The sequence below is a fragment of the Microcaecilia unicolor genome, chromosome 8 (genome assembly GCF_901765095.1).
Source record: "Microcaecilia unicolor chromosome 8, aMicUni1.1, whole genome shotgun sequence".
NCBI lineage: Eukaryota > Metazoa > Chordata > Amphibia > Gymnophiona > Siphonopidae > Microcaecilia > Microcaecilia unicolor.
In genome coordinates, this window is record NC_044038.1 from 142,877,765 (window position 1) to 142,897,068 (window position 19,304).

Genomic DNA, 19,304 nt, shown 5'->3' on the forward strand with positions numbered 1-19,304 from the left:
AAAACCCACCAAAGGGCATGCTAAGGACACTTTTTACCACAGATAGTAAAAAGGCCCCTAAGTTCTTAATGCCCTTTAATAAAAGGGCCCTTTACTCCTCTTTCTCCCAAGTGTTTTACATTTGGACGGTTTTTAACCATTTTTTCACTATGGCAAATGGTTGATAGATTCCATCCCTTGCAGCACTCCCCCACACCCCCATGTCTTTACTGAATTCACCACCCTCAGTGTCCATATTGTACCTTCGGCTCAGTGACGTTCCTGGACTAGAATAAAGTCTCTCTTTGGATTCTTCACTTATTGCACTAGGCTGGGGACCAAAGGGAGAAAAAGAAAACAATTAGAATATTTTAAACACATAAGTCTTTTGTCTCAGACAATGTATTCTATAATTTTTGTAGTCATGTCTATTTCCTATTACATTTTGGGGCCCTTTTATGATGAAGCATTAGGGCTACCTCTGGGTTTGCAAGCTGTCAACTGGCCCAACTACCGGGATCTCACAGAAGCCCAGTGGTAATTCCAGGTCTGCTGTGCGTCATTTCCTGAGCCCTCACCACTTCCTAAATAGGAGACGGCAAGGGATCCAGAAGTAAATGGCTGCACAGCAATTTTTAAAGTGCCGCTTTAAAAAAAAAAAACTTTTACCTGAGGCAGTAAAAGGTAGCCTCAGCACATGGCAATCCCACGTGCTGACGCCACTTGGTAAAAGGGCCCCTATATTTTTTGTATTTTTGTAAATAGTTTTGAGTACTTCAATAAATCAGCTTAAATACATTAATATTTATTTATTTGTTGCATTTGTGTCCCACATTTTCCCCACCTATTTGCAGGCTCAATGTGGCTTACATTGTACCAGAGGTGCGTTTGCAGTCTCCAGTGTTTCCAAACAGAGTGATGTTGAGATGAGATAAAGTTCATGTGGGACACAGTTAGGTTGATTCTATTGTTAAATTAGAATGACTTTGTATGTTATTTATTTATGCAAAATCCTTACCTATAATTCCTTCATTCTACTTACCATCAGACCCAGATTTAGGGTTTTTTCTTTACTAAAGATTAGCTCGAGTTATCTGCAGCCCTGACCATTTTATTCCTATGAGCCCTGCTGCAGATAACTTAAGCAAATCTTTAGCAAAAGACCCCCTTAGAGCATCACTGTTGTGCCACCACTCATGTCTGCCTTGCCCATGGCTCTCTGGGTGGCAGTAGAGGGCGCTCAAAACAAGTGTTGGGGCCTGTCTTCACATTCTGACAGGCCTCATGGCACCCACCTCATCCCACTGCATGGGTTTCCTATTACCATGGAAACCTGTGCAAGATGCAAGGCACAAAGGGGCCTGTCAGAACACAAAGGCAGGCAGGCCCCAGTGCTCCATTTCCAATTTCTGGACAGCCACAGAAAGGCAAGCCTAAAGTTGAGGGGAAGAATATGGGCATCGGGGGAGAAGGGATTGAGATTGAGAGATTCTTGCAAAAACATTATAGTCACACACTGGTCATACAAGCAGAGGTAAACAATACCAATATGACAAAACGTCACCAGTACTCTCAAAATCATCCTTACAAACCAACTCAATACTGATAAAACAAATTTTTGTATGGGAGAAAAAGACTTCAGAGACCCACAGAAAAGGTCATGTCCGTATCTCTTACACAGGAACTTTTCTGTCATTGGTCTGAAAACTCCCAATTTTTTAATTATAATGAATGTGATACTTTCAAAAATATAACTCGATGTTTGTGGTGGTTTCAATTTGAACAACACCAAAACACAAAAAGAACAACCATTCACTTCGGCAAAGCTTCTTCAGGGGCTCAGTGCTGTGTCCACTTTGTCCACCACAACTGAATGTCACATTATTTTTAGTCACTCTCAAAATGAGTTAGTTTATAGGGCTCATTTTGATAGCACTGGTGAAGTTTTGTCATATTGATATCGAGAGATTCTCCCCTCTCCATTTCCCTTGTGTCTATGGACATAAAACTTAAATCTGGCACTGCCTACCATCCACTGTTTAGGATCTAATAGAGTAAGAAGTTTCTTTTTAATGTACTTTAGAAGATAAGGTAAAAAAAAAATCAAAGCATATTCATTCAGCACTAAATTTACGAACATGCATTGTGCTAGTAAATTGATTCTATTGCATAAAATGGGACTTGTAGTAAATAATCTGTAGTGCATGTTCATTGGTAATATCCTGAAAAGTGATTTGTCAGCCCATGGACTGGGAATGAACACCACTGGGTTTAAAAAGGTTTGGACAAGTTCCTGGAGGAAAAGTACATAGTCTGCTATGGAGACAGACGTGGAGAAGCAACTGCTTGCCCCAGGATTGGTAGAATGGGATGCTGCCATGATTTGGGTTTCTGCCAGGTACTTGTGACCTGGATTGGCCACTGTTGAAAACAGGATACTGGGCTAGCTAGACCATTGTTCTGACCCAGTAAGGCTACTCTTATGTTCTTAATTCATATTGATTATAGTGTACCAATAAGGGTCAGTGTTAAGGCTAAGCAGATGCTTTCCTGATATTTTTGTACCATTTCTTGCAGAATGCCTTCTCTAGTGCTTAAATTCAGTCCTGTGGCAGAGCTGTATGATGGATGTTGCCATTGAGTAGTTCCTGTGGGTACATGCCAGTAGTAAGTCCCAGTCGTATCTCGGATTGTCCTCCATCCTGGGGGAAGATTCAGATCAGTTTCCAAATTCTGGTCATTCCACAGATTATCTAAAGGACAGAAAAGGTTTTTATGACTAACCATGAAATACAAGAAGCATCACTGGTGGGAATCTACTATGTGATGCGTTTAGGTGGTGTGGAGGGGCATAATCAAACTGGACACCCATCTTTAAGGGCGCCCTGGCGAAGGGGCGGGACATCCCGTATTATCGAAACAAGATGGGTGTCCATCTTTCATTTCGATAATACGGTCGGGGCCAGCCAAATCTCAACATTTAGGTCGACCGAAATGTTGAGATCGCTGACCTTAGAGATAGGTGGCCTCGGTTTTCGCCTATAACGCAAACCGAGGATGCCCATCTCAAAAATGACCAAATTCAAGGCTTTTGGTCATGGGAGGAGCCAGCATTCATAGAGCACTGGTCTCCCTCACATGCCAGGACACCAACCGGGCACCCTAGGGGGCACTGCAGTGGACATACAAATTGCTCCCAGCTGCATAGCTCCCTTACCTTGTGTGCTGAGCCCCCCAAAACCCACTACCCACAACTCTACACCACTACCATAGCCCTTAGGAATGAAGGGGGCACCTACATGTCGGTACAATGGGTTTCGAGTGGGCTCACATTTACCACCACAAGTGTAACAAGTAGGGGGGGGATGGGCCTGGATCCGCCTGTCTGAAGTGCACTGCACCCACTAAAAACTGCTCCAGGGACCTGCATACTGCTGTCATGGAGCTGGGTATGACATTTGAGGCTGGCATAGAGGCTGGCAAAAAATGTTTTATAAATTATTTTTTTAGGGTGGGAGGGGGTTGGTGACCACTGGGGGAGTAAGGGGAGGTCATCCCCGATTCCCTCTGGTGGTCATCTGGACAGTTTGGGCACCTTTTCGAGGCTTGGTCGTGAAACAAAAGGAACCAAGTAAAGTCAGCCAAATGCTCGTCAGGGACGCCCTTCTTTTTTCCATTATCGGCCAAGGACGCCCATCTCTTAACCACGCCCCCATCCCGCCTTCGGTAGACTGGCAACACGCTTCCTTGAACTTTGGCCGTCCCCACAACGGAAAGCAGTTGAGGGCAGCCAAAATCGGCTTTCGATTATGCCGATTTGGCCGGCCCTGAGAGAAGGACGCCCATCTCTCGATTTGTGTCGGAAGATGGGCGCCCTTCTCTTTCGAAAATGAGCTGGATAGTCTACTAAGCTATATCAGAGTCTGGTGAAAGGGGAAACAAAATCTGAGGGTGTGATATAAACTAATTGAGGGCTCAAATTAGTAATTTTAATTCCCATAGACATGGGCAGATATCTTTATAAAATACTAGTGCAAATCCAGCAGTAATAGCACTTAAATTCCTGCTGGAAAACAGGTGTAAATCTCCATGTGTACAGTGTGCAAGTTAGACCTGTAGATTAGTGCATTTTATAATCAACACACACTTTGCAATGCCTCTCGTGCTTTGGCAGACCATGCTTCCAGCCAGGGGCAGCAGAATGCCTTTTTGTTTGGGGGTGCCCAACTCTGCCCCCATCTCTGCCACCAACCCTTCCCTACAATCCCATAGCCCCCTTCATGTTGTCCAGCATCTCTCTCCATCATTTCCTCCCAACACCCCCACCCCTGATCTCCAGCATCTCTATTCTTTCCTCCATCTCAACCTCCCTAGTCTCCAGAATCCCTGTCCTTCCCTTTCTCCTCCCCACCCTCACCCATGGTCTTCAGCATTTCTGTCCTTCCATCCCTCTCAAACCTTCCCCCTATGATCTCCAGGATCTCTCTCTTCCATCCCTTCCCTCCCCCGTGGTCCCCAGCATTTCTGTCTTGCTCTACTTTTCCCCACCCCCATGACATTTAGCATCTCTCTCCTTTCCTCTCCCCTTCCCTCTCCAGCATCTCTATCCTTTCCTTCTTCCTTACTCTCCCCTCCCCCTGTCCATGGTCTCCAGCATTCCTCCCCTTCAGGACATTTCTCCTTCTCTAACACCCTGCCACAGTCAGGCATTTATTCCCTTACCTCACTCCCCTAGGGCGATCAGTTGCATAAGTGGCATCGCCCGGCTGGCCGGTGTAAGGCCTTGAGCATCTGCACATACTCAAGGCCTGCCGGCTCCTGATGCCTCTTATGCAGCTGATAGAGTCGCCGCCCTGTGGGAATGAGGTAAGAGAATAAACACCTCACAGTGAGAGAGACAAAGAAGAATAATTTTGGGGGTGCCACAGCATCTGTGGCTCCCCTCATTCCGATGCTTATGCCTCCAGTGAAAGTACACATTCATGCCAATGCATGCACATTTACACCTCACCTAATTTTATAACAACCCCCCACCACCAAAAAAAGAAAAAAAAACCACAGAATACAGATAACCCTTTTCCTGTGATGAGCTGGATCTACAGCAACAAAAGAAAAAGTCTCCAGTGATCTGTATCTGCATCAATTGGATCATCAAACAACACCAGGATTCAGGAACTGAATAATGATGAAGCCATAACTGCAATTCCTAATTCCAAACTGGCAACCTGAAAAAGAGAACTGTGTGTTTGTAACCTTCCTTCAAACAGCAAACTAAGGAAATTGTCAAATCAGAGAGCGACACTTCAACCTGTCCAGAGGAACCTAGAAGCAAAATTAGCAGGAAAGCTGTCCTCATCCTGCGAACCGACTAGACTACGAGGCTCAACAGAGCAGTCCAGTGCCAGCAGACCAGAGCAGGCAGACACAGATTGGCAGTGCAATTAAACATCGGTACACCACAGCGTACTCCAGCCCAGAAGGACAGCGTAGTCTCACTCTCACCACATTCGGCGACGACCAGCCAAGGAGTCAGCACAGTGATGTGCCCCGAGGTTGCGGGAACACTGCAGATGAACTGTGAAAGGTGAGCTGCACCTGGAGTTCGATGTCCGCTCTATTGAAGAACGGCAGCTCAGAACCAAGACCTCTCACCAGGGGGTGATGCGGCACGTATGTGCCCTCTACGCTGCTCCTCTCGGCTGCCTTGATTAACCACAGCATCCTCCGCTCTCCGAGCAAGTAGACTGCTGATTGGAGCACCAAAACTACTGAAAAAAAAAGTGTTTGTCTCCAAACGGTGTTGTTCCCCAAGCCGCCCAGAGCGTCACATGAACCGATTTAAAATCTACTCTTATAGCTCACATGCCACGCAGCTACTAAGGCTCTTGACATGATCTTCCCACCTGCCTAATTACTCACTGTCGCAGACACTCATAGCTGAACACTTTTGCCTCCCACCTATTGTGGCAACACCAATACAATTAATTTTTCAGCCTTGATTGTTCTCTGTCTGTGCCAGTGTTGTTAGCTCAGAATCCATAGCTTTTTGAGCCAGATTGTGACTATATTATGTATGTATCATTTGAGTGAAATCCAATGATAGTTGGTACTGGAAGCATCTCATTTGTAGAATTGATACATGACCCCTGACAAAGGCAATCTGACAAACATAGGCCATGTGAGGTCTTTGAATAAACATTGCCTCCCCATCTATGAGTATTTCTGAATTATTGTTTCCTTAGTCCCAACTGACCTACCACACTTGCCCTTGTGGTTCCTCAGCAGTGCTGTTATTTCCCTCTGCCTTGTTCATCATATTAAATTCACAATCACATTAGTTCTTCTCTGTCTCTGACACAGATTCACCAACAGTAACAAACATGCAAATCATATCATTGCCACTAATCTACAACAGGTCTTTTGGTGGCGCCCACTTCGTGTTGGACTTACTGGATCTCTCCAGAATTCTTCTACTGCTTCCTTTTCCATTGCATATAAACCAAACCTTCATAACAAATGTCAACTTTAAGTCAGACCACATGTTCTCACAATGTAATACAGGAACATATTCCCACAAACAATTTTCAAGACATCATTCCCATGTCTTCATCACCATTATTTTCTTTCAAGTCCATATGTTACAGGCCAAGCTCAGTGAGTCACATTTAAAGTTAAGTGAATCATCCACATCCTGCATATGCTGTATTACAATCTTCAGGATTTCCATTTAGACCTGGATGTGCCCATTACATTGTACTGAATATCTCTGGAAGACTTGCACATTATCTAGAGGAACTACAGGACTCCATTTTGTTTTTACAGTAAATTGTCCCATACAATTAGACTTTGCAGCTACAAATCTGCCTGCAGACTTTTAACTCTCATAATATACTAGCATCACGTGAGCCAGCTCAAGCATTTCTTTTTATGGGCCCCTTTTACATGTGCTAACTGGTATGCACTATCTGCCGTAACACCCACAAGAGTAAAGTGGGCTGTACAGCAGATAGCACACTAAGCTGTAATAAAAAGGGGCCTAGGTACTCAGGGATTTTCCACAGTTGGTCTAGTTGTAATCAGCAACCTATTTATGTACTTCATTTTATATAATAAACCATAAATTAAATTGATACATAATGGCAGTGCTTTTTTTGTGCCGGTACGCAACGATACGGCGTACCAGCACCTTTTTTTTGCCCCCCCATCCGCTCCCCTGCCCTCCCCCTCCAGGCATCCATCCCCACCCCGCGATTCCCTTCGCTCCCCTGCCCGGCATCCATCCCCACCCTGCGATTCCCTTCGCTCCCCTGCTCGGCATCCATACACACTCCGCGATTCTCCTTGCTTCCCTGCCTCCGTCGCAGCTGCCGTAGTGAAAGGCCATCAGCCTTCCCTTCGTTTTCAGTTGTGTCCCGCCCTCGTGCAACGACGTCAGAAGAAGGCGGGACACTGACAGGAAACGAAGGGAAGGCTGTCGGCCTTTCACTATGGCAGCTGCGACGGAGGCAGGGGAGCAAGGAGAATCGTGGAGTGGGTATGGATGCCAGGCAGGGGAGTGAGGAGAATCGCGGGGTGGGGATGGATGCTGGGCAGGGGAGCAAAGGGAATTGCGGGGTGGGGATGAATGGCTGGAGGGGGGGCAGGGGAGCCAAGGGAATCGCTGGGTAGGTATGGATGGCTGGAGGGGGGGACAGGGGAGCCAAGGGAATCGCTGGGTGGGTATGGATGGCTGGAGGGGGAGCAGGGGAGCCGATGGAATTGCGGGGTGGGTATGGATGGCTTGAGGGGGGGCAGGGGAGCCATGCGAGTCGCTGGGTGGGTATGGATGGCTGGATGGGGAGCAGGGGAGCCAAGGGAATTGTTGGTGGGTATGGATGGCGAGAGGGGGGCAGGGGAGTGAAGGGAATCGCTGGGTGGGTATGGATGGCTGGAGGGGGGCAGGGGAGTGAAGGGAATCGCTGGACATGGGTGGATGGAGGGGGGGGGCAGGTGAGAGGAGGGTTGCATGGCATGGATGGAGGAGAGGGAAGTGAGAGAGAAGAAATGCTGGACATGGATGGAGGGAAGGGAAGAGTGAGAGATGAGATCAGGGGAAAGGAAGAGAGGAGAAAATCTGCACATGGATGAAGAAAATAGGCAGAAGCTGGATCCACTGGACGGTGAAGTCTGCGGAGGACCCAGCTTTTACTTACGGATGTAGGACAAGAAATGGAGAAGAAAGGCGGAAAGTAAAGAAATAAATGGAAAGGAAGCCCTGGAAACGGAGTTAAGGGAACAGATAGAGAGCAGCAGAATCAGAGACTGGGACCAATATGGAAAGAAAAACAGTCACCAGACAACAAAGGTAGAAAAAATCTTTTTATTTTCATTTTAGTGTTTGAAATATGTCCAATTTGAGAACTTACATCTGCTGTCTTATTTTGTACTGGGTACACTGGAGCTGTAACAGCTTACAGAAATTATTTCTAATGAAAAAAAATCACGTTATTTTTTTCTCCTATACTAGTATAATATTTTCAATGTTTATATGCGCCATAGCTGGCATAAGGGGTGTGGCTAATGTGGGTGTGGCTATCATAGGGGTGGAGCCATATGTGGTGACCCCACCCATAATGAGTACCGGCACCTTTTTTTCTACAAAAAAAGCACTGCATAATGGAGACCATTTTAGAAGGGTGAGGTGCTTTTTACAAATGTTAAAAGTTGATTTACACTTGTAAATGGTCATCTGCATCTAAGCAGCAGTTTTACTAAAGGGTGTTAAGCCCTTAACGTGTGGTTAGTGCACGAGAACAGGTTACCGCAGAACATGTCCTGTGGTAATCTGCCTGTTTGCACTTGCAAACCAGTGTGTTATCTAATTTTTTAGTATATTTTTTGGAGGGGACGTGTCATATTTATAAATAATATGGAAATCAGAACGATGAGTGAGGTGATCAAATTTGCAGATAATACAAAACTCTTCAAGGTTGTTAAAACATGTGTGGACTGTGAAACATTGCAGGAAGACCTTAGGAAATTGGAAGACTGGGCATCCAAATGGCAGATGAAATTTAATGTGGACAAATGCAAGGTGATGCACATTGGAAAGAATAATCCGAATCATAGTTACCTGATGCTTGGGTCCACCTTGGGGGTCAGCACTCAAGAAAAAGATCTGGGTGTCATTGTAGATAATACGCTGAAATCTTCTGCTCAGTGTGTGGCAGTGGCCAAAAAAGCAAACAGGATACTAGCAATTCTTAGGAAAGGAATGGTGAATAAGACCAAAAATACTATAATGCCTTTGTATTGCTCCATGGTGTGTCCACACCTTGAGTATTGTGTTCAGTTCTGATCGCCGTATCTCAAAAAGATTTAGTGGAATTAGAAAAGGTTCAAAGAAGAGCGACCAAAGTGATAAAGGGGATGGAACTCTTCTCGTATGAGGAAAGGCTAAAGAGGTTTTGGCTTTTCAGCTTGGAAAAGAGACAGATGAGGGGAGATATGATTGAGGTCTACAAAATCCTGAGTGGTGTAGAATGAGTAGAAGTAAATCAATTTTTTACTCATTCCAAAAGTACAAAGACTAGGGGACACTCAAGGAAGTTACATGGAAATATGTTTACAACAAATAGTAGGAAATATTTTTTCACTCAACGAATAGTTAAGCTCTGGAACTCTTTGCTGGAGGATGTGGTAACAGCGGTTAGCGTATCTGGGTTTAAAAAAGGTTTGGCCAAATTCCTGGAAGAAAAGTCCATAGTCTGCTATTGAGACAGACATGGGAAGCATCTGCTTGCCCTGGGATTTGTAGTATGGAGTGTTGCCACAATGTGGGTTTCTGCCAAGTACTTGTGTCCTGGCTTGGCCACTGTTTGGAAAACAGGATACTGGGCTAGATGGACCATTGGTCTGGCCCAGTATGGCCACTCTTATGTTCTTATGAGTGGAGTGTAGGCATTCCCATGATATCCAGCTAGTTAAAATATGTTAAGCCCAGATTTCATTGCACGTTAGTAAAAGGTTTCATACCTGTTGGCTGACTGATAGTTTGGACTTGAAGTGTGGCAGAGTGATTGAAGGGGGACTTGTGCATACTGTGTTCAAAACCACCTCACAGTCAGAAAATTGGATGTTGGAGCTTAGCTGCTTAATAAGCTCCCTTTAGAGCGGCTTAGTAAATAGGGCCCCTAGTTTTGCAAAATCCCTGTACTTGCAAAATCTGGCATTTTCACATGTAGAAGTCAGAACATAAGCATACAAAGATGGAGTAATACCAGTCCTTTTTGAATATTATTATTTTTTAAATGGCTGCTTCTGCTCTATGTGCCACCAAACTCACGTTTTCCCCTTGGCCTTATACATATTTTATAAAAGGCTCTGTGTTCAGTGAACCCTTTATAAAATATGTTGCAAAATGTGAATGTCCCAGTTTGGGTGTGCCTTGTCTGACCTAGATGACCTACACAAAATTGGGCTGAGTATCAAATACATGTCACCTTAAATGCAAAATTCAAAGAGTTATATACTAGGAAAATAATAAATGTACAGACTTAATAAAAATGATGCAATATAACATTTCATACACACCCCGATACCTCATCCAGTGCTATCTTGCTCTTCTCTAGTCATTATTCAAAAACAGAATCACACAATGCTGCTTGTCATTTTCTTCACTAGAGCACTTTATTGATGTTGTTACTGAGCCATATCCTGCTGTTAAGAGGGCTGGGAAATCTCAGATGACATTATCGACTGCCCCTTTAAATCAACCTTGCCTGACTGAGGCATTGTGCTGAAGGGGTGTGCCAAAGGGGCAAGACTTGTGCCTTTGTGCACCTTCATGCATACCTGGATGCATTATATTAACTTTTGTTGTTTTGTTTTGGAAGTATTTTTCATTCACTGTGAATTGTGTGACATTAAATTCATATACCATGTTTCAGTGGATTGTCTGCATCAGGGGTCATGTATCAGTTCCACAAATGTGATGGTACATACACAATTTAGTCACAAACCGGCTGTGCCAACATTGTTAGCTCAGAGTTCAAAGCTACACACTGGGGCAGACCATTTCCAGGGAGTGCCAAAAAGTAGTACAAATGAAAGGGGGGGACAGGTTGGTAATTGGGTGTTGACAGCTATGTCAGCAAAAGGTGGGGAAACATGAGTGGGGCTTTTGAATGCTTAATTGCTAGTGTAAGATTTGACTATGGAGCAAGAATTAGATATGTTGAGGGACGATATTCATTGGGAAATATCTCCTGCTGACTGGGCAAGTCCTTGGACTTTCAGCCACACATAACTGGATAGTGCCACTGAATATCTGGGGACACCACTACACCGCTATCCAGTTAGTGCTAGGGCAGGCCAGAGGCAGAGTCGGATCACACATAGAAGTCTTCCAGGCCCCACTGATATTTGGTGCAGGTGCCCAGATAACTATCTGGACAAATTAGAACTCTGTAGCGTACCAGGATGGTCCACTCTGGGTGAGGCAGCTAGGGAGTATGCGGATCAGGCGAGCGGCTGTTGGCTCTGTCAGTCCCCTGCCCCCTCCGACAACTTCCTGTTCTGGGACAGGGGACCGGCAAGGCCGACAACATGCTCCTTGCACCCCCTTGCTTGGAGGAGGGGTGTCCCACCTGGGGTGGGAGTGGTGGTACTCCACCCTGGGTGCTATATAAAGTAGGTACGCTGCTGTTAGGACTGCAGGAATAGCTGTCCTAACTTGTCTGGTTACTCCGATATTGGTGGTGAATATCAGCCAGCGCCTGGATAACTTCCGGCTGCCAAATAAGACCTGGAAATTCAGTGCTGATGCCTAGATTAGGCCCAGCATTGGATATCTGGGTCAAATTCTGCCCACAGCAGTCAACCCCTAAAATAGTGCTGACTACTATGGGCTGAAAATTGGGCTTTTTATTTTTTGTGGAACTGTGGCTTAAGGAAAGGGATGATATTGTATTGGCAGAGTGCTGTCCTTCAGGCTTTTCTTTCACAAATACATTCTCGAAGATACTATAATGACACTATCTAGCTTATTTTCGAAAGGGAAGGACGCCCATCTTCCGACACAAATCGGGAGATGGGGGTCCTTCTCCCGAGGTTGCCCAAATCAGCATAATCGAAAGCAGATTTTTTGCGTCCTCCACTGCTTTCCGTCGCGGGGACGACCAAAGTTCACGGTGGCGTGTCAGCAGTGTACTGAAGGCAGGACAGGGCGTGGTTAAGAGATGGGCATCCTCGGCCGATAATGGAAAAAAGAAGGGCGTCCCTCACAAGCATTTGGTTGACTTTACTTGGTCCATTTTTTTCATGACCAAGCCTCAAAAAGTTGCCCGAACTGACCAGATGACCACCGGAGGGAATCGGGGATGACCTCCCCTTACTCCCCCAGTGGTCACCAACCCCCTCCCACCCTAAAAAGAAAAAAATTAAAAAACATTTTTTCCAGCCTCTATGCTAGCCTCAAATGTCATACCCAGCTCCATCACAGCAGTATGCAGGTCCCTGGAGCAGTTTTTAGTGGGTGCAGTGCACCTCAGGCAGGCGCACTCAGGCCCATCCCCCCACCTGTTACACTTGTGGTGGTAAATGTGAGCCCTCCAAAACCCACCCGAAACCCACTGTACCCACATGTAGGTGCCCCCCTTCATCCCTAAGGGCTATGGTAGTGGTGTACAGTTGTAGGGAGTGGGTTTGGGGGGGGGGGGTTGGGGAGCTCAGCACCGAAGGTAAGGGAGCTATGCACCTGGGAGCAATTTGTGAAGTCCACTGCAGTGCCCCCTAGGGTGCCCGGTTGGTGTCCTGGCATGTGAGGAGGACCAGTGCACTATGAATGCTGGCTCCTCCCACGATCAAATGCCTTGGATTTGGTCATTTTTGAGATGGGCGGCCTCGGTTTCCATTATGGCCAAAAACCGGGGACGACCATCTCTAAGGTCGACCTAAATGTTGAAATTTGGGCGTCCCCAACCGTATTATCGAAATGAAAGATGGATGTCCATCTTGTTTTGATAATACACGTTTCCCTGCTCCTTTGCCAGAACGTCCTTAGAGATGGACGCCCTTAGAGATGGTCGTCCCCGTTAGATTATGTCCCTCTAAGTCAATATTTGATCCTGTATGAGACCCCTCTAGGCTGGGCAACTGCCCCCTCCCCTTAATCAATTACTGTGTATGACCCCACAAAAGCTGTTTTTATTGTGCTCAGTTTAGCACTGACCATGAAAATTCTCCGTTAGAACAACGACTTACAAGAGACAGCAGTTTTATTTGCAAGGTTAACTGATTTTCATCTTGTTCCTCAGGCAACAGATCTCTAGCAGCACCCACCAGACCTGAACTTTAAATCAACAGTTCAAGAAATGAATGCAACAACATGTGTGATAGAGTCACACTGTTATAGGGAAAATAAATCTTAATCACATTGATTAATCAAGTTTAGTCAAGAAAATGAAGGTTTTGGCTACAAGATAATTTATTCTTAATATATGTACAGATTTTGCATTCACTTCAATATTTCAGGAGTTAGCTGGTCTATAAAGTAAATGGGCCTGATATTCAGACCTCAGGAGCGAGCCAAGCTAACTCCTGCTGTCGGTGGTCAGCCTGAATATCAATGCTGAGCCATTTCCAATCACTGGCATTGAATGTTCGGTTTATTTTTAGCCAGTTTAAACTTAACCGACCAAGCCAATATTCAGCGCTGACTGGTTAAATTTAAACCACCAAACTTAGCTAGCAATGTACTAAATCAGAAGCGTAGCCAGGTTGTGACGCCAGGGGGAGTGGAGAGGTGTATGCGTACACTGCATAGGTGCAACAGACCACCTGAAAAATAGCTGCTGTCGCCATCTGAAATCCATTTGGGGAGCAGTTGCTCCCCTGATGCCCCACATAGCTATGCCAATGTGCTGAGTATTAGCAGATATCCCATTATTATCCACTAAGCACTAGCTGATTATCTCTCACTGAATATTGCCGAATAGTCAGTTAAGTGCCATTTAACTGGCCAGGAGCCATTTCTGGCCAGTTAAAGGGTTTTAAATATTGGGGGGAACCTGTTTCTGCCCCACACAAACAATATTTCATTAATGGCTTAATATAGACAGCTTCTTTCATTTTCAATTCAAACCGATTTTTACTGGAAAAAATCCCTTTTACAAAACGTACAGTTCACCTCAGTTTACTTTAGTTTAGTAATTTCCTATACTACCTTTCAAAGAAGAAATCATTTAAGGCAGTTGTCAATAAAAAGAAGACAAAAGAGGACACATGTTATCTCCCTAACATTGTAACAATTAAAAACATAAACCAGCCGATATTCAGCCAGTGGTGGACAATGTTTTTTTTGTCTGCCGCCTGCGCTAAAACCGGATATTCAATGCTGGGCCCTGTAAAGGCTTCGGTACTGAATATCCAGTTTAAAAAAAAAAAAAATCCAGCTAGCATATGCTCAGTTAAGTCCATATTTAGACTTAACCAACCATGGGTTAGCGGATAGAGATAGGACAGCGATTTATACAGTCTTCTCTATCCACTAACCTTGGCCAGTTAGATTTGAATTTCAAAATCTAACTGCCTCCGCCCGAGAATGCCCCTGACTTGGCCGGCTTGCAGTTTGGCGCTAACTGGTCATTTTCAGCAAAAATAACTGATACAATGGCTGTGAAAATGGCCATTTAGCTGTCAACGATAGAGTTAACTGGTGAGCGGCTGTTCCTGGCCGTTTAACTCGCTCTGAATATCAGCCCAGAAAGAATTTAGTTTGTGTCACAAATTTTGGAACTGTCCTATCACCCAGCACTTTCTCTACCCCTATTTCCTGCTCTCTTCCTAGTATCCACTGCCAGCACAAGAGACTGAGAAGCACTCCAGGCCTCTGTCCACCAAAATAAGCTTTGAGTTTTACCCAGAAAAATGTGCTAACACGCTTAACATGGATAAAAACACCTAATGCAGGATGCGTTAAAGTGTCCTGTATTAGTTTTGGCAATAGCATGGGGTATTCACATGCTATTTATTTATTTACATATTTGTTTTAGCTGTGCACATGTAGGGCCTAAAAAATCCATGCAATAAACATTTCCACCTAAGCGTATTCTATAAGCAGTGCCTAGATTTAGGCACGGTATATAGAATATGCTTAGTTGTTATCCCAGCACCTAAACTACGCACCTCCATTTACACCAATGAAAACGTAGTGTAAATCCATGCATGTAGATTTACGCACACTGGGCCATATTCTATAACTATGCATATAAATTTTGGAATGCCCATGAAATGCCCATTTCTCCACCCATAGCCATGCCCCTTTTAAACTGCTCGCATTAAAATTTAGGCGCAGTTCATTACAGAATATGCTTAGTGAGCTGTGTGTGTACATTCTAATTATTACCAACTAGTGCTCATTATTGCTTGTTAAGTGCTGTTATCAATGCCGATTATCTTGTTACGCCAATTAAGTTATGCCTGGATTTCGGCGCAGGTCTCTAGGTGTGCTATATAGAATTTGGCAGATAATGGGTGTGGAAGCATAACTGGTTTATGCGGGCTTAACGTGGGACCTCTTAGTGCCTCTTAAATAGGAAGCAGTAAGTGCTCCCATGCTATTTTTCTCAGTTGCCACGTGCATGGTCTGAAAATAATAAGAAAAATAGCAATTTTAAGGCCATAGTACAAATGGCCTTAGCACACGGAAATGTGCCGCACTACCATGCATGAAGGCCATTTTCTACCATAGTTTAGTAAAAGGGCCTCAAGCTATTTTCTGCTCTAAGGGGCCCTTTTACAAAAGCACGCCTACTGAGGGCTTGCCATGTGCCAATCCGCCACTACCACTGGGACTGTTGATAGTGCCACCCCCACCATGAACCATTTCCGCCATGAAAAAATATATATATATTTTTAGCACCAGGGCCTCGAGTGTCCCCTAGTCTTTGTATATTTCAAAAGTACAAAGACTAGAGGACACTCATGGAAGTTACATGGAAATACTTTTAAAACAAATAGGAGGAAATATTTTTTTTACTCAACGAGTAATTAAGCTCTGGAACTCTTTGCCAGAGGAGGTGGTAACAGCAGTTAGCGTACCTGAGTTTAAAAAAGGTTTGGACAAATTCCTGGAGGAAATGTCCATAGTCTGCTATTGAGACAGATCTGGGAAGCAACTGCTTGTCCTGGGATTTGTAGTATGGAATGTTGCTACTCTTTGAGATTCTGCATGGAATCTTGTCACTCTTAAGGAGCTATTCTTTGGGGTTCTACATGGAATGCTGCCATGATTTGTGTTTCTGCCAGGTACTGGTGACCTGGCTTGGCCACTGATTGGAAAACAGGATACTGGGCTAGACGGACCATTGGTCTATGGCTACTCTTATGTTCTTATGGTAATCAGGCAGCCTGCATGCTGCCCTGTTCCTGCTGGGTTAGCATAGGCTCTTACCACCACAAATAGGAGGCAGTAAAGGCTTGCCCAGGAAATGGCTGCATGGCATGTGTGTACTTACTGCACAGCCATTTCCTTTAAAAAAATACTGCCTTTTACCTGCTGTGGTAAAAGGAGCCTCGGCACATGGCAAATCCATTCCACGTGCTGACGCCACCACAAGGCTTCTTTAACCCCAGCTTGGAAAAAGGAGCTCTTATTCTCTTGTTTTTCTTGTATTAAATACTGATACGTTTTTGGTTTTGGAAGTCCTTACCTTTCCCTTTCTTGTGTCATAGATAATTGGTGAAAATAGATTACTCTAGCTCTGTTCGATCAACATTTAAATTTGTTGTAACCTAGGCCTCCTAACGTACTTCCTTATGTTTTTTTTTCATATTTTTAATTAGTAAACCATTTAGATATAAACAATTTTATAGGTGGTATATCAAATAAAGATGAACTATGAACTATCTATGAAGAGCCTTCATTAATCAAGGGATATATTTGGCATCAGCATCCTTGCTGTTTTCAGTGCATTCAGGTGTAAATACATATAATAAGGTTCAAATAAATGTGAGGCATTGGTTGAAGCAGTCATGATTATTCTAACAAAAAATGATGGAAATGAAATTGATATTATTTTGCAGCTATGGAAGCAATGCTACATTATGTGTGTTCAATATCAAGAAAATTAAGCAATGACATAAAAATATATAGCTCGCAATTTATATAGATAAAAATATATTAGACAACCACTTTCAGACCTTTCATTTGTAATTGTTTAAGATTTTCAAAGAATGCACAATGATATTTTTTAGAGACTTTCTATCCCCTTGTTTTACAAAGCTGCGCAGTAATTCCGACATAGTCCATTCACTTGGAATGGGCTATGTTGGCATTATTGCACTGGCAGCCACTAGTGCAGCTTTGTAAAAGGTGGGGGTATATCTGCTAGATAAGAAAGCCACAGCACAATGGCTGAAACATGGCTTCCACTTACTCATACACAGCAAAACCCAGACAACCAGAACAATAATGCATGCAAAGTATGCACATTTATAGGTTTTTTTTCTGCAGGATCCAGTGATATCCTGCTAGTGCCTGCCCCCTAACAGCAGTCTCCTTAGAGAATGAGCCAATACTCAGTACGGTCAAAACCAGTGGGGCAAAACTCTGTTTATTGATTTATATAACCACCCTCCCTATAGCAAACAGACAGAAGTGATGTGAAGCAGAACTCACCTGTTACTCTGTATGTATGTTCCACCACCACTTACACCCTATGCTATCTATTAAGATATTTTAATTTGTATTGTGTTGACATTTTAAGTAGACTATACAATGCCATAATGTGTATTGTTATTTGAATATGTTTATTGCTATAATTTGCCTGTTGCCTGTGTTCAACTTATTCTTACTATACATCACCTTGGGTGAATTCTTTTCAAAAAGGTGGTAAATAAATCTTAATAAAAATAAACTGACAGATTCATAGAAATCTTTACAGTGGTCATGATGTAATAATGCTCATGATGGTGCCTGGTACTGGACTGAGATGACCATCTAATTTTGCATGGGCCTCATGAGCTGGGATTTGAACTGGTGACCTAAATTGGTGGTTCTCAACCTGGTCCTTAAGGACTGCCTGCTCATTCTGATTTCAGTCTTGGCCAGTCTTGTTTATAGGATACCCCTAATGAATATGGTTGAGATATAGTTGCATGTACTGTCTCCACTGTATGCAAACATATCTCATGCATAGTCATTAGAGGCATCCTGAAATCAGAATCTCTAATGACTATGCATGAGATATGTTTGCATACAGTGGAGACAGTACATGCAACTATATCTCAACCATATTCATTAGGGGTATCCTATAAACAAGACTGGCCAGGACGTCCTTGAGGACTGGGTTGAGAACCATTGGCCTGTATCTTCCCCAGTTCACTAGTCAGCGACTGAGTTCCAGCATCCTTATCATGTTTCCATAATACAAACCTACCTCTGTTGTTTTCCTAAGTCATATGAAAATAAGACTTGAAACGTTAGTAGAAAGAAGCTGATCTAAAGGGGAGGATTTCCTCAGGACTTCATATTATGAATTTTGTGAGTCTAGTGGTCTGAGCCAGTTCAGTGTCTGAAGTTGGGGAGGGGGGTTGTTTTTTTCCTGTATAAGAATATGTTGTACACCACTTTGGTCTGTCTGATACAGGGAGGGTGATAAATAATAATAAATCAATACATGAAATTATATGTTCTAGTTTGCTCTTTTTTTTTTTCAAACCTTCTGTAGTGAGGGCTATTTTTATGGGGAGGAATAATTTCTACTGCTTATTTCTAATCATTAGAACTACAAGGTTCCACGATTTAATGTAATATATTTCCTAAAATGCAGTTCCTATGAGTCACTCCGAGCAGCATCTATTCAGCCTGCCATCATGTCTCCCTTACCTACCTGAAAACCAGGAAGACATCATTAATGCCTAAGTAAACAAATTTCGACATCAAACAACGAAATAACGCAAGTTTCCATGTAAAATCAGCGTTTCCATTGAATCCTATTATGATTATACCTTGACCCTCTAGGGACTCAAGAGGAAATCAGCCCTTGCGAAAGCCTGCGTGTCAAAACAAACAAGCATCTTCCATTCCAAAGGGAAGGAAACCTACCATCATAATTAACGATGATTATTGCCAACATGTAGTCTTTCCCTAGCATGATGAGAATAAATCCGGGGAAATGTTCAGCCGCAGCACAATCTGGACCGATTAAGGATCCCTTATACCAAGATCCAAAACATCGAATATAGGTAGAAAGAAAAGGAGAGCTGTGGATTTCGAAACAGAGAGGAGGTATTCACTGACATAACTGGCATTTCTAACCCGGCAGCTGCACCGGGAAGGGGGA

The 19,304-nt window shown here is 43.8% G+C and overlaps 1 protein-coding gene across 1 annotated transcript in view; it reads right to left on the reverse strand.

Moving 5' to 3' along the window:
- The window catches only part of APBB3 (amyloid beta precursor protein binding family B member 3), a 94,297-nt gene extending 75,195 nt beyond the window's left edge, over positions 1 to 19,102 (reverse strand). The window contains exons 1-3 of the mRNA XM_030212923.1: positions 19,067 to 19,102; positions 2,545 to 2,732; positions 243 to 310 (exon numbers count right to left, since the gene is read on the reverse strand). Coding sequence (XP_030068783.1) covers positions 243 to 310; positions 2,545 to 2,732; positions 19,067 to 19,097 — 287 coding nt within the window. The 5' untranslated portion in view covers positions 19,098 to 19,102. The remainder of the gene's footprint in view (positions 1 to 242; positions 311 to 2,544; positions 2,733 to 19,066) is intronic.
- Between the last annotated feature and the right edge of the window lie 202 nt (positions 19,103 to 19,304).